Source organism: Ranitomeya imitator, chromosome 4 (assembly GCF_032444005.1).
Source record: "Ranitomeya imitator isolate aRanImi1 chromosome 4, aRanImi1.pri, whole genome shotgun sequence".
Lineage (NCBI taxonomy): Eukaryota > Metazoa > Chordata > Amphibia > Anura > Dendrobatidae > Ranitomeya > Ranitomeya imitator.
This window is the reverse complement of record NC_091285.1, coordinates 403,921,462-403,937,827: the sequence shown is the minus strand read 5'-3', so window position 1 is coordinate 403,937,827 and position 16,366 is coordinate 403,921,462. Positions and strand designations below refer to the sequence as shown.

At 39.8% G+C, this 16,366-nt stretch overlaps 1 protein-coding gene across 3 annotated transcripts in view; it reads left to right on the top strand.

The window, feature by feature from the left end:
• Positions 1–16,366, top strand: part of PLXNA4 (plexin A4) — a 1,110,285-nt gene that overhangs the window by 639,415 nt on the left and 454,504 nt on the right. Inside the window, exon 5 of one of the 3 annotated variants that reach the window (XM_069765354.1) lies at positions 3,317–3,726. The exons of the other annotated variants lie outside the window; for them this stretch is intronic. Coding sequence (XP_069621455.1) covers positions 3,317–3,613 — 297 coding nt within the window. The 3' untranslated portion in view covers positions 3,614–3,726. Of the gene's footprint in view, positions 1–3,316; positions 3,727–16,366 lie in introns of those variants that run through there. 3 annotated transcript variants of the gene reach the window in all.

The following is a 16,366-nucleotide window of genomic DNA, read 5'->3' as shown; positions in this document are numbered from 1 at the left end:
TTATCTCAATACTTTGTAATATATCCTTTGTTGGCAATGACAGAGGTCAAACGTTTTCTGTAAGTCTTCACAAGGTTGCCACACACTGTGAGATCTCCTCTAGAGCAGTGATGTTTTGGGCTTTTCTCTTGGCAACACGGACTTTCAACTCCCTCCAAAGGTTTTCTATAGGGTTGAGATCTGGAGACTGGCTAGGACACTCCAGGACCTTGAAATGCTTCTTACGAAGCCACTCCTTCGTTGCCCTGGCGGTGTGCTTTGGATCATTGTCATGTTGAAAGACCCAGCCACGTTTCATCTTCAATGCCCTTGCTGATGGAAGGAGGTTTGCACTAAAAATCTCACGATACATGGCCCCATTCATTCTTTCATGTACCCGGATCACTCGTCCTGGCCCCTTTGCAGAGAAACAGCCCCAAAGCATGATGTTTCCACCACCATGCTTTACAGTAGGTATGGTGTTTGATGGATGCAACTCAGTATTCTTTTTCCTCCAAACACGACAAGTTGTGTTTCTACCAAACAGTTCCAGTTTGGTTTCATCAGACCATAGGACATTCTCCCAAAACTCCTCTGGATCATCCAAATGCTCTCTAGCAAACTTCAGACGGGCCCGGATATGTACTGGCTTAAGCAGTGGGACACGTCTGGCACTGCAGGATCTGATTCCATGGTGGCGTAGTATGTTACTTATGGTAGGCCTTGTTACATTGGTCCCAGCTCTCTGCAGTTCATTCACTATGTCCCCCCGCGTGGTTCTGGGATTTTTGCTCACCGTTCTTGTGATCATTCTGACCCCACGGGGTGGGATTTTGCGTGGAGCCCCAGATCGAGGGAGATTATCAGTGGTCTTGTATGTCTTCCATTTTCTAATTATTGCTCCCACTGTTGATTTTTTCACTCTAAGCTGGTTGGCTATTGCAGATTCAGTCTTCCCAGCCTGGTGCAGGGCTACAATTTTGTTTCTGGTGTCCTTTGACAGCTCTTTGGTCTTCACCATAGTGGAGTTTGGAGTCAGACTATTTGAGGGTGTGCACAGGTGTCTTTTTATACTGATAACAAGTTTAAACAGGTGCCATTACTACAGGTAATGAGTGGAGGAAAGAGGAGACTCTTAAAGAAGAAGTTACAGGTCTGTGAGAGCCAGAAATCTTGATTGTTTGTTTCTGACCAAATACTTATTTTCCACCATAATATGCCAAAAAAATGATTAAAAAAACAGACAATGTGATTTTCTGGATTTTTTTTTTCTCAGTTTGTCTCCCATAGTTGAGGTCTACCTATGATGTAAATTACAGACGCCTCTCATCTTTTTAAGTGGTGGAACTTGCACTATTGCTGACTGACTAAATACTTTTTTGCCCCACTGTATATATATATATATATAGTACAAAAAGGGGGGAAACAGCACAGCAGACTTCCAGAAAAAAAAGGTGATGTTTATATGCTCAAATGGCGTGTCGACGTTTCGGATACAATCCTTTCTCAAGCCATCTGAAATGTATCCACGCCATTTGGGCAAATAAACATCTGCTGTGCTGTTTCCCCCTTTTTTTCTACTATTACACAGAGCCTTCTGAGATTGCTGGCTGGGAATGCGTGCACTTTGTTAGGCCAGTCTCACACGTCCAGATAATTCTGGCACCGGAAAAATCGGTACCGGAATTATCTGTGTCCGTGTCTCCATGAGCTCCCGTGGTACATCAGTGTGGCACACGTGCGGCACACGTGTGCTGCCCGTGTGCCGACTGGGTACCACACGGAGCGTGCAGGAGACAGCGCTAGAGATAAGCGCTGTCCCCTGCATCTGGTGCTGAAGCGGCCATTCATATCTTCTTTCCAGCAGCGTTTGCTGGAAAGAAGATATGAAAAATCCTTTTTTTTGTCCTCGTGTTTAAAATAAAGATCCCTGTCCCCACCCCTTCCCACCCCCTGTGCGCCCCCCCCCCCGCTGTTACTAAAATACTCACCGGCTCCCTCACAGCGTCCTCTGCTGGCCGCACCTTCTCCTGTATGAGTGGTCACGTGGGGCAGCTTATTACAGTAATGAATATGCGGCTCCACCCCTATCCGCAAAAAATCAATGACATCTGCACAGATGCATTGATTTCACTGTGTCTACGTGTGTCAGTGGCTCCGGTACGTGAGGAAACTGTCACCTCACGTACCGGAGCCACTGACGTGTGAAACCGGCCTTAAGATACTGTGTTTGGTGCTGTTCCAATTTTTAACCTATATATACAGTTAGGTCCATATATATTTGGACAGAGACAACATTTTTCTAATTTTGGTTATAGGCATTACCACAATGAATTTTAAACAAAACAACTCAGATGCAGTTGAAGTTCAGACTTTCAGCTTTCATTTGAGGGTATCCATATTAAAATTGGATGAATGGTTTAGGAGTTTCAGCTCCTTAACATGTGTCACCCTGTTTTTAAAAGGACCAAAAGTAATTGAACAATTGACTCCAATGCTATTTCATGGACAGGTGTGGGCAATCCCTTCGTTCTGTCATTCTTAATTGATTTGAGGTGTGGTGCTTGCATTTGGAAGGTTTTGCTGTGAAGTGAACATGCGGTCAAAGGAGCTCTCTATGCGGGTAGAAACAAGCCATCCCTAAGCTGAGAAAACAGAAAAAAACAATCCAAGAAATTGCTATAATATTAGGAGTGGCAAAATCTACAGTTTGGTACATCCTGAGAAAGAAAGAAAGCACTGGTGAACTCATCAATGCAAAAAGACCTGGGCGCCCACAGAAGACAACAGTGGTGGATGATCGCAGAATAATCTCCATGGTGAAGAGAAACCCCTTCACAACAGCCAACCAAGTGAACAACACTCTCCAGGAGGTAGGCGTATCAATATCCAAATCTACCATAAAGATAAGACTGCATGAAAGTAAATACAGAGGGTTCACTGCATGGTGCAAGCCACTCATAAGCATCAAGAATAAAAGGCTAGACTGGACTTTGATAAAAAACATCTAAAAAAGCCAGCACAGTTCTGGAAGAACATTCTTTGGACAGATGAAACAAAGCTCAACCTCTACCAGAATGATGGAAAGAGAAAAGTATGGCGAAGTCGTGGTACAGCTCATGATCCAAAGCATACCACATCATCTGTAAAACACGGCGGAGGCAGTGTGATGGCTTGGGCATGCATGGCTGCCAGTGGCTCTGGGTCACTAGTGTTTATTGATGATGTGACACAGAACAGAAGCAGCTAAATGAATTCTGAGGTATTCAGAGCCATACTGTGTGCTTAGATCCAACCAAATGCAGCCAAACTGATTGGTCGTCATTTCATACTACAGATGGACAATGACCCAAAACATAAAGCCAAAGCAACCCAGGAGTTTATTAAAGCAAAGAAGTGGAATATTATTGAATGGCCAAGTCAGTCACCTGATCTCAACCCAATTGAGCATGCATTTCACTTGTTAAAGACTAAACTTCAGACAGAGATGCCCACAAACAAACAGCAACTGAAAACCACCACAGTGAAGGCCTGGCAGAGCATCAAAAAGGATGAAACACAGCGTCTGGTGATGTCCATGAGTTCAAGACTTCAGGCAGTCATTGCCAAAAAACTGTTTTCAATCAAGTACTAAAAATGAACATTTTATTTAAAATTATTGAATCTGTCCAATTACTTTTGGTCCATTTAAAAACAGGGTGGTACATGTTAAAGAGCTGAAATTCCTAAACCCTTCATCCAATTTTAATGTGGATACCCTCAAATGAAAGCTGAAAGTCTGAACTTCAACTGCATCTGAATTGTTTTGTTTAAAATTCATTGTGGCAATGTCTATAACCAAAATTAGAAAAATGTTGTCTCTGTCCAAAAATATATGGACCTAACTGTATATGCATGTGTGTATGTTACTCCTTTAATGCATAGACAATAGGATCTAAGTAAATAGTCTAAAAAATGTTTTTGAGAACATAGAATTGGATCCATTTTGCTTGTTAGCTCTCAAGGTTATAGCTTTTTATGATATTGTTTCCACTTAAGAGACCCTCAAAACTCTTGAAAGCCTTGGAGATTTTGCTTTAAAATTAGAGGAGTACTTCAGTTTTCTTCTTCACTCCTTTCCATTTGATACTTTGAGTAGACTGATATTGTAATATTCCGAATGGCGGCAGAATTGATAAAATCCTGGAAATTGACCACTTGCTGCAAAATATTGCTTGCCTAGAATAAAACCTTAAATCAATGAAATCTTCAACTGGCTTTTATTGACTTTTTGATTATTTAGCACTTACTAGTGAGTGTCGGAGTAGAAAAATGATAAAATGTTTTCTTCTTTTTCTTATTAAAGTTGTACGGAGACTGGAAAAATGGTGCAAATATATAAAATTAAATGGAAACTTTAGAGAAATGCACCAAATTTTACTTGGACTAGATAAAAATGTTTTGTAACCAGTATAAAAAGGCTTCACATTCAATCATTGATAAGATCTCTATTAAAACATTGTTAATGTTTAACACTGTTAAGGCCCTGTCACACATAGCGACGCTTAAGCGATCCCGACAACGATACGACCTGTCAGGGATCGTTGCTGCGTCGCTATGTGGTCGCTGGTGAGATGTCAAACAGTGAGATCTCCCCAACGACGCAGCAGCGATGCGGCGACCTGTAGCAACCTGTACAACAATGCTATTTCATGACGATTCAATGGGACGTCCTGTCAACGAGGTCGTTGGTAAGGTGTCAAACACAGCGATGTGTGCTACCCAGCGGGACCTCAACGATCAAAAAACGGTCCAGGCCATTCCGACACGACCAGCGATCTCACAGCAGGGGCCTGGTCGCTGCTACGTGTCACACATAGCGAGATCGCTACTGAGGTCGCTGTTGCGTCACAAAACTTGTGACTCAGCAGCGATCTCGCTAGCGATCTCGCTATGTGTGACGGGGGCTTTAAAGGGTTATTCCCCAAAAAAACAAGGCCCGTATGATCTTGCTGATTGCTGGGGTCTGACCACTGCGTCCTCAAGGAATCCTGAAATTTGGGTTCTGGATCCCTGAGAATCAGGCTGTGGAGCGCCATCTTGAACGGAGCGAAGGTACGCATGCTTGACCTCTGATCCATTCATTACCTATGTAACTGTTATTAATAGTCAAGCACTGCGCTCAGCGGTGCCATAGACATTGAACGATGTGGAGGTTGAGCATGTTCATCACATTTCAGTTCAGGGCTGGGCTCCAAAACACTGTTCTAGTAGCTCCAGTGCAGCGATCGTGGGATTGCAGGAGGCCTCAGCAGTCAACCCCCTGCGATCAACATGTTTTCCCCTATTCATAGGATTACTTTTTTTTGGTGGGAAATAATATTTTATTTTAGCGGGCAGTATATTATTGTTATATAGACAACTCTAGGAATTCACCCTATTTGCACCATACTCTATGGCACTAATATTTAGACACCTTATAGCTGAATTAGGTGGTCCGCTCGGCTTATAGGTACAGTATATGATGTGGTAATTAAAAGTTTGCATTGGTAGCTAGATTCATATTTATGATAATGTATTATTAGGGGAAGGAATTAAGATGATGTCACTTATGAATTACTGTAGTTTGATGTTTCATTACCACTGTCACATCTATGTTTCCATACAATCCAGGGCAGAAGGGACTATTTTAAACACACAAAAAAATCCCAGTTTTCACATTTTAGCTCCCAATTTATTAAAACAAGACCACTTTTTTCCATTTTTTTTAAATTTCTGTGAGACATCATTTCATATGGTATCTGTAACACTGAAATTTTTATACTTTACTCTTTCAAAAAATGACCCATGCAGCTTGCAATAACTCCACGGTAATTACACGGACGGTGGAACATCAGGACCTCGCTCTTTGTATTATGTCAGCATGCATAATTTCTTACTTTTTTTGTAGAACTCTGCAGGATGAACTTCAGGGGTCTTTTTCCTTAGCTTTCTTTTGCTGTAGCTGACTTTAGTAATTTGAAAATACATGAACATGAGCATCATAAGGAATAATGTATACAGCGGAGATCCTTACGACACTCGAATAATGTGCTTGTCGTACTGGTATATGCTGTTCCAAGGCTGAAACTTTGGGAATGGAATTATCCTTGTATAAATGCATAAATCAGACAATAGTAACCTTTATTAAGATTGTATGTAGGGGCAAAGGGATGTTTCAAAACATAAATATTTCTGTAATTTTCCCAAAAAGTTTAACAAACTATATAAGGAATGTGAGACTAAATGGTGAATCTTGACCAAACCCAAAATACAGCTTAATAAAATGTCATGTATAACCATCCCGCATTGTACTATCGGCAAATATTTGTGCTCTTACATGGTAAACTCTATCCACTATATGGCAAGGGCAGCTTCATCCACATTCAGTGCAGAAATCAGTTTAGCAACCCTGCAATCATCAGAAAACAATATATCTGCAGCATTTACTGATTTCTAATAAACCCTTCCAGGGAAAAGCTTATGTATTTATTAGACAGTTTTATAGGAATAAATTGCTGATGACAGACAGGACAGCGCTGCAGCATCTTAAATAACAATTGGAATGTAATTATTGTGAAAAGCTTTTTTACTTGGATCGTCCGAGAGCCAGAAGCCTGCATTATAGTTCATAGGTCTTGTTGGTCTGCCCTTGAGGATTTCCCTATGGTATGTTGCTGTTAAGTCTTGTTAATTTTATATCATGCTAGTTTCTTAAAAACCATGAGGAATTAATACAGAATGTATCTTTGGAATCTGTACAACTTTTTGTTATGCAAGAGACAGATATTGTTTACTTATTAAAACTGGAATATCCCAAGCTATCAGATAAATTGTTGCAGCTAGTGGTGTTTCTTTGTAGAATTTTATATTATAGGGAACCTGACAAACCACAGGCAGCGTGAATCAGACTCTGATTTACACTGAAACACTGCAGCATTTTAGAGAAAACATGCTGACCATGCATCTCCAATAGTCCAAGGAAGGAACTCAATGGCTTCTCCCCTCCCTGCACCCTTAACATTTTATTAGTGATGAGCGAGTGTACCGGTTGCCTGGGTTTTCCCGAGCACGCTCGGGTAATCTCCGAGTATTTGTTAGTGCTCGGAGATTTAGTTTTCGGCGCCTTAGCTGCATGATTTACGGCTGCTGGACAGCCTGAATACATGTGGGAATTCCCTAACAAACAGGCCACCCCCACATGTATTTAACCTGTAAAGCAGCCGTAAATCATGCAGCTGAGGCGTCGAAAACTAAATCTCCGAGCACTAACAAATACTCGGAGACCACCCGAGCGTGCTCAGGAAACCCCGAGCAACAAGTACACCCGCTCATCACTACATTTTATGTTTTCTGGCCAACTTAGCAAAAAATCACAGACAGACAACATTTTTATGGACACATTGGAAGAGCTCATTGAGATGTCCTATTTTTGCATATGAGAGCAATCCATGATTTCACGGATAGCACTCGTCCCTATGTTATTCCATAGGACCATTCACATGTCCGTCAATGAGTGCGTGAAAAAAGCAATCCGATTTTAATGGACTGTCAAAACAGAAACGGTGAAGACTTTATATTTTTAAATTTCTCCACGTATGAGAAAATTGGATGACCGTCGTACCACACTCTGGTCAAAATCAGAATAATCAGTCCGATTTTCTTGTATGGAAAAAAAGTCTGAATGAGCCCTAAGTGATCCATGTGTACAGCCCATAATTCTGATATGAAGCCATTAGTTGCATTCAGTGTAAACAGTAAAATTATGATAATTACCATCAAAATAATATTACATATTTTCAGCTTTAAAAAAATCATATTTTTTTTTATATGTAAAATAGTGCCATATGTTTATAGACTGTCCAGGAATTTCTGGATGATTGGCAACCCTGATTTTTAAACTGACAGGTCCCTATGTGTGAGAAAACGCAGAAGTGTTTCAGAGTGAAACATGGTTCGGGCAGTATGGATTTGCTATCAGGTTCCCTTTAGTTATTCAGAAAAGTTTTTAAAAATAAACATTTAATTGGTTTCAACTCAACAGACCTCTATGCCAGATTAATATATATTAATCCAAATTTTTGTAAAGTCACTTCTTATACTATGTCAATTTACTTAATGAGACTGTAGAACTATTTGGAATTGTTCTCAGGTATGTAGACTTCATGGCATTCGCTGGATCTAGTAAATATTTAGTTTCTGGATATTATAGGGTTTGTATAATTTCACATCGTATTTAGTAATTTGCAGTGATGAGCGAACGTGCTCGGATAAGGTGTTATCCCGGCATGCCTGGGTGCTATCTGAGAGTCTTGGTCGTGCTTGAATAACATGTGTGAGTCCCTGCGACTGCATGTCTCATGGCTGTTAGAAATCCGTAATGCATCCAGGGATTGCCTGTTTGTTAGGCAATTCCTACATGTGATTCAGCTGTCTAACAGCCATGATATATGCAGCCGCAGGGACTCACACATGTTATTCGAGCACGCCGAAGTCGCTTGGTCGCTTGGTTTATAATGAAAGGTTTTTTTTTTTTTTTTTAATCATTTGACACATGCCCATTTTTTTATACAGATTCATTTGTGGAAGATCCATCCATTTGAATACTCTGACAATAAATAGAATCCTGAAGCATCATGTTTAACTGCTACACTCCTATACCTTATACTACTTACTATTGTATAATTTGCTCAGATTTCTTAATGGACATTCATTCTTTGATCTATGTAAAATTGTCTACTATATGAAAACAATTGGAGATAATTCAGCTCTGCACGCGTAGTAAGGAAATATCAACTATTACATGATTTTAATTACATCTAATAAAATGTCATATCAGGATTTTCATAGTAATTCTCGGGTACGTTGACTTTTGATTAACCTGCAATCCGAATGTACTGGGCATACTGTTCAACGCAACGGGGTGTAGATAATCTCATATATCACATAATTGCCATGATCGTTCTTGATATCCCTGTCACTCATAAAAAAAGCATGATTTACGATCTTTGTGGTTTTTCTGTTGGAAAATGGAACTCCCCAATCTCTACGTGCCACCTGGGAGTACATTAATTTGCTTGGCATTGATTTATTATCAAGACATTAAAGCGTAAGAGAGCCATGGGAGATGTAACATTAAAGGCTTATGTAGGTGAGGGAAGAATGAGAAGAACAATCTCCGAGACGTAGAATATCGCTATAGCAGAATATTACTCTGCTGCATAAAAATTAGCAACCGGAAGGCAAGAACTGTAGCGGAATACATGTGTCCCTATATGATTGGAATTTAGAATCCATTTCCTCATTAGGAACTCAATCGTTATATTTTGTAAAATAAAGACAATAATGATATTTTATTCATATAAAATGGTTTATGGACCACGAATGGAGAACTTCCATACAGGTGTAAATCTGCCATTTGCAACTTAATTGCTGTTCTTAAAGATGTCACAAACCGGTCTGAACTCTGGATAACCTTAGAACGAGACTAGCAGATTATACTGGAATGGTTGAGTACTGATTGAGTAATAAAAATGCAGCTTTTAATAATGTCTCAGATAAATAATAAAGAGCCATTGCTGAATCCTCATTAAATAGCTAGTTAGCTATGTTACCACATTACACATATTCATTTTCATGCTAACCAAGCCTCCCTCCTTTGTTTTCCAATGTACAATTGACTTGGCATCTTAAATAAAAGATATAGTCTTGTTTTCTCTATTAAAAATACATGTGCTGCCACGTAGGTTATTTCTTTGGGGAAACTGACAGACAAAAAGGCAGTCCATAAAACAAATCCAGTAGGACATACGTTTGTTGGTTTTATATTAAAAGAAAACATAGAAAACAACAAAATGTAATTTTATAGAAACATTAGCGCTAAAGGCTTGTGATATATTTCAGCCATTTATGTGGAGCTTTGGGCATGCTACGACAACAGCAGACGTGTAGAATATTTGGTGAATTGAAAATGTATTATTCTCCATATTGAACGCTGAAAGCCCCTTGAAAGAAACATTTGTAAGGACTGGGAGCATGCAGGCTGCTTGTGTTGTCCCCCAGAGTACTGTGGTGGGGACACAATCTTGCCCTTTGCAATTTGATGTCTTGAGTTATTTTGCTCCATACTGAATTTAAGCTGCGTGACTTTTGCCTTTGACTTTGTGTTCCAGATTAATCTGCAGGTGCTTTTCCTATTTCTGGAAAACATCAGTGTAATTCCTTTGACATTTTCAAAGACTGAAACCTATTTTGAATCGTCAGTAACACTTTAGCAATTGAAATACATATATTTAGGTTTAGAAGAGTCTCATGTGACACCTCATATAATGCTCTTGATGCCACAATGTTTAGCAGACTTAATGCATTTTGAATGTTATCATTAAATAATACAACTTAATTATCAGTGTGTAGCTGCACATATATATTTGGAGTTGGACCAAAGAGAAACCAACACTATAACTATATATGTAGCAATTTGGGCATCAGTGTTATTGTATGTATCACTAGGATGGATTTATCATTAGCAACAGAAGCTTTCGGCACGAGTGGTTGGAGAAGGCTAATAATTTTCATGCTTTGCATGACAGCTCCTGAAAAGGTTGGTCCATAAGCAAAAAAGTGCCACCTATCTACAAGACAGATAAAGATCCAAGCCCATCCCTAGAATAGTGATCCCAAAGTTCTCTGTGAATGTAGTGGTGATGAGCATGTGCAACTGCTGCTCTTTTCAAGCTTGGTGATCACTCATGCTCACTAACTCTCTATTGATGCAAGGGGCTTTGGGACTCCCATTTTCATGATCAATGTGCATCCAAGTAGTCAGACCCTCAGTGATTATATCTATATTACCTATCCTGTGTATCTATGATATATGTTTTTTTATCTGATCACTCCTGATATCATATGCCTAAGGCTACACATGCATCGCTTAATGTAGTTTCAAGCGATTCACCTTTAAATAATGAACATATTTGGTTATTTTAGCTCAATTCTACGTGTGCCTCAGGTGCTGAGAACAAGGACAAGGGTATGGAACTGAATCTTGCTCAAGGTGTAGGAAAACCAAGATAGAACTCCGCAAAGCCCTGAGTGTACAAAATTACATTCTACTATGGTTGATGTGTTGAAGACATCACATTTGTACTGTAGAAATCATCTGTCTTCATAACCTCACTTAAGCTAGAACTGCCCGTCTTTAGCTAAAATCACATATGTATGTTTTTCTTTGCTTCCCAGTAAGTGCAACTCAAGCGTCCCTCTTTTAAAGGTCTAATTCTTTTTATTTTTCTTAAACCAAAAATGCTCTATCCCTTTTCAAACTCCTGAAATGCCTGCTATCGCTCTTCTTACCCCTGAATTACCCTTTATGCATTTTTTACCCTTGAAATGCTCTTTTACCCTTTTCTTTCTGCTTAAATCTTTTCTGTGTCTCTTGTTACTCCTGAAATGTTCTCTATCCCACTTGTTAACTCTGAAATGCTTTTCTTACCCATGAAGTGCTCACTTCTCCTTTTCTTAGTTCTGAAATCCTTTTTGTTGCTCTTGATTCTCCCTCTTCTTACTCATTAAAGAACCTGTCCCTCTTGTTACTGAAAAAAATCTGTCCCTCTTCCAACTCCTGAAATGCTCTGTTTGACATTTATCTTTGATTATATTGTATTAATGCAACAATGGTAAATTAAAGATTGCATTAAAATAATGGCAATGTGAACTTACTGTACTCAAACCATATTGCAATCAGCCCACTTAGCATATAACACAGCCCACATAGTATATAACATAGCCATGTAGTATATAGCACAGCCCACCTAGTATATAGCGACAATGACCTGTGATGATGTAGCGGTCTTGCGTGATCCTACACCATCTGGGGTCATTTCGCAATGCATTACTGGGAACGGGAGCTGCCAGGAGCATCACGAGGAGCGGAAAGGCTGCCGGGGACGCCGGAAGGTGAGAATAGCATGATTTTTTATTTTTTTAAATTATTTTTAACATTATATCTTTTTACTATTAATGCTGCATAGGCAGCATCAATAGTAAAGAGTTGGTCACACTTGTCAAATTGGCCCCCTCATCTCGCTAGGGCCCTGGCACTTGCCCGGGTGATGACGCCTTCCCTGGCCTACAAAAGCCAGATATTATGGCTCAAACTTACTAATCCAGTCTATGAGACTTAACAGCTATCTACAAATATCTGAAGGGATGTCACAGTGTAGAGGGATCATCCTTATTATTCTCATTTGCACATGGAAACACGAGAAGAAATGGAATGAAACTGAAAGGGAAAAGATACAGATTAGATATTAGAAAAAAATTTTGACAGTGAGGGTGATCAATGAGTTGAACAGGCTTCTACAAGATGTGGTGAGTTCTCTTTCAATCAAAGTCTTCAAACAGAGGCTGGGCAGACATCTGTCTGAGATGGTTTAGAGAATCCTGTATTGAGCAGGGGGGTGGATACGATGACCCTTGAGGTCCTTTCCAATTCTAACATTCTATGATTCTATGACTATGTAAAAAAATGGCTAGACAACCAACAACAGTGTTTTAGATTCGGAGCATCTTTCTAGAAGTTAGGTCCCTTACCTAACACCATATATATGCACTAGAAAACTTGTGGGTTTTTTTACATAGGACAAAAATCTGCCAGAATTTTGGTGAAAAATACTTCAGAAAATTATCATTATTAAATGTTAGCCAATTCACAATAGATTACAATTATTTTTCTTAAATATTTACAACCTAAAATTATTTTTCAGTATTTCTGAACCAACTTGGAGTTTTCCAATGTATCATTCACCATTATATTGATGAGTGTGCAACGTGTTTAGCAAAATCCTCCCTTTATAGCAGAATTGGTTTGAATTTGACCAAAGGCCCTTACTGATGTGCCCGCCAGAGCTACACTCCAGGCTGGCAGCGCACCCAGCAGCATTTTCAGCCTGCACCCAATATGCTCCAGTAAATACTTTCCTAACAGGGCTCAGATGACTGACTTACCAGAGCAGCAGTTTCAGCAGCACTGACACGAAGAGCTTTAGGCTGTTTTCATGGTGATAATGAAGAGATTTGGATAATAAAATGTACCATAACTCTGAATTACTATCTTAAGGGACAAGAGATGTCTCGAAGTCTAGAAGGGACGTTATAGACTCTATTTTTCTTGGCAATCATTGCCAATATCTGCTAGGGAGAAAAAGCAATTATTCTCATATGTTAACATTATAAAACATTAATGAAGCTTGCTGAAAGGACCCAGGGAGCTGAAAAAATATTAACCCATAGAGCGATCATATTTTCTTTACCATTCTGCTCAGGATTCTGCTAGTTACCGATGCTGTGCTCGAATATCACACACGTGTGGCTGTAGTTTGCCAGACATACAGTGTTTAGGTTTTATTTCATTTTTGAAATATGTGTAGAAGACACCAAACTGAATGGCTAAAGCCTGTTTGTAATGTGTGGGAGTAGAAATTCCCTTGTTGGCTCTGTTGCTGCCCTACTGTAGCCAAGCAAGTTAGGTGAAGCTGGAACCCGGACTCGGAATTTTCTGGCTCTTTTCACTGTGGTTAGAAGAAGCCACTGTCTTTTTCACTTGGGCTCATTCTATGTTATTATCTGAGACATTTTGTATATTTTCATTTAACTTTAATACAGCTGATTTCAACCTGCGGTTACCCAGGCTGCTTTAAAACTATAACCCTTAATATGCCATTTCAGGCTGGATATATTAAGAGATGGGGTTTCACAAAAGCTGGATAGTAACAGGTTGAAAAAATGGAAAGAGTTTCTTATAAAACAAATGAGGAACAAAATTATCCACGGTAAATGGATCTGCACGACAGACAGGAGTCAGCAACAGAGTAGTGTATAATGATACACATATAATAAGTATACAGAGGTTGAATCCTTTATTACAATCCTTTATGTACAAAGGGCTGACTCAATTTCTAACAATCATTGTACAGACCACATTCACAGAATACAAGAAAACAGTGTCTACATTCTGAATATAAATTCAGTTAATTTCTGTAATATTCAATGGGAAATAAACATATGACCACCCTTTGCCCTCAAAATAGCATCAAAACATCAATTTTCCAAGGTACACTTGTCCACAGTTTTTGAAAGAACTCATAAGGGGAAAATCTTGGAGAACTGATCACAGATATTCTGTGGATGTTGTCTCTGTAATCCCTGACAGACTCAATGATGTTAAGATCAGGGATCTATGAAGGCCGTATCATCACTTCCAAGACTCCTTATTCTTTTCTACACTGAAGATAATTACTGATGGCCTTTTCTGTATGTTTGGGGTTGTTGTGCTGCTGTAGAATACATTTGGAGCCAATCAAATGCCTTCATGTTGGTATTACATGATGGATATATATCTGATTAATTTTCTCAGCATTTGGGATACAATTAAATGGGCAATGTTAGAGACCATAGTAGCTAATTTTAACTACTGCCCTGGTGAAAGATATCACACTACATTTCTTAGTTAGTCTTATTTAGCCATCGCCCTTAGAAAAGATATTGCATTCCTGTGATTAACTGCTTCCTTGCCGAATGACACCTGATTCTTATCCATGTGTATCCATTCATCTGGCCGTGCTATTTGCTTGGCATGTTTGGCTTCCACTCTGAACACCCTGTCCCTCTGATCTTTGCTGATCCACTTGTTAGTCGTTAAAACCTGCACCATTGCACCATCGCCTCCAATCTGTGCTGCTCACCCAGACCCATGGCTTAGAGAATAACACCTCACTAAATGAGTCCATAGCAGCCATCATAAGTTGTCCCTGCTCGATGTCACTGAGATCCTTACACTCATCTATGCTTCTTGCCTTTAACACATCAATTTCAATTATTGTTTGTTCACTTGCTGTCTAATGAATTTCACCCCCTGACAGGTACTATTGGCAGAATATTCAATTCAGATACAGTACAGACCAAAAGTTTGGATACACCTTCTCATTTAAAGATTTTTCTGTATTTTCATGACTATGAAATTTGTACATTCACACCGAATGCATCAAAACTATGAATTAACACATGTGGAATTATATACTTAACAAAAAAGTGTGAAACAGCTGAAAATATGTCTTATATTCTAGGTTCTTCAAAGTAGCCACCTTTTGCTTTGATGACTGCTTTGTACACTCTTGGCATTCTCTTGATGAGCTTCAAGAGGTAGTCACTGGGAATGGTCTTCCAACAATTTTGAAGGAGTTCCCAGAGATGCTTAGCACTTGTTGGCCCTTTTGCCTTCACTCTGCGGTCTAGCTCACCCCAAACCAATTGGGTTCAGATCTGGTGACTGTGGAGGCCAGGTCATCTGGCGTAGCACCGCATCACTCTCCTTCTTGGTCAAACAACCCTTACACAGCCTGGAGGTATGGGGTCATTGTCCTGTTGAAAAATAAATGATGGTCCAACTAAACGCAAACTGGATGGAATAGCATGCCGCTGCAAGATGCTGTGGTAGCTATGCTGGTTCAGTATGCCTTCAATTTTTAATAAATCACCAACAGTGTCACCAGAACAGCACCCCACACCATCACACCTCCTCCTCCATGCTGCACGATGGGAACCAGGCATGTAGAGTCCATCTGTTTACCTTTTCTGTATCACACAAAGACACGGTTGTTGGAACCAAAGATCTCAAATTTGGACTCATCAGACCAAAGCACAGATTTCCACTGGTCTAATGTCCATTCCTTGTGTTCTTTAGCCCAAACAAGTCTCTTCTGCTTGTTGCCTGTCCTTAGCAGTGGTTTCCTAGCAGCTATTTTACCATGAAGGCCTGCTGCACAAAGTCTCCTCTTAACAGTTGTTGTAGAGAAGTGTCTGCTGCTAGAACTCTGTGTGGCATTGACCTGGTCTCTAATCTGAGCTGCTGTTAACCTGCGATTTTCTGAGGCTGGTGACTCGGATAAACTTATCCTCAGAAGCAGAGGTGACTCTTTGTTTTCCTTTCCTAGGGCAGTTCTCATGTGAGCCAGTTTCTTTGTAGCGCTTGATGGTTTTTGCCACTGCACTTGGGGACACTTTCAAAGTTTTCCCAATTTTTCGGACTGACTTACCTTCATTTCTTAAAGTAATGATGGCCACTCGGTTTTCTTTACTTAACTGTTTTTTCTTGCCATAATACAAATTCTAACAGTCTATTCAGTAGGACTGTCAGCTGTGTATCCACCCGACTTCTGCACAACACAACTGATGGTCCCAACCCCATTTATAAGGCTAGAAACAGGGCACACCTGTGAAGTGAAAACCATTCCCGGTAACTACCTCTTGAAGCTCATCAAGAGAATGCCAAGAGTGTGCAAAGCAGTCATCAAAGCAAAAGGTGGCTACTTTG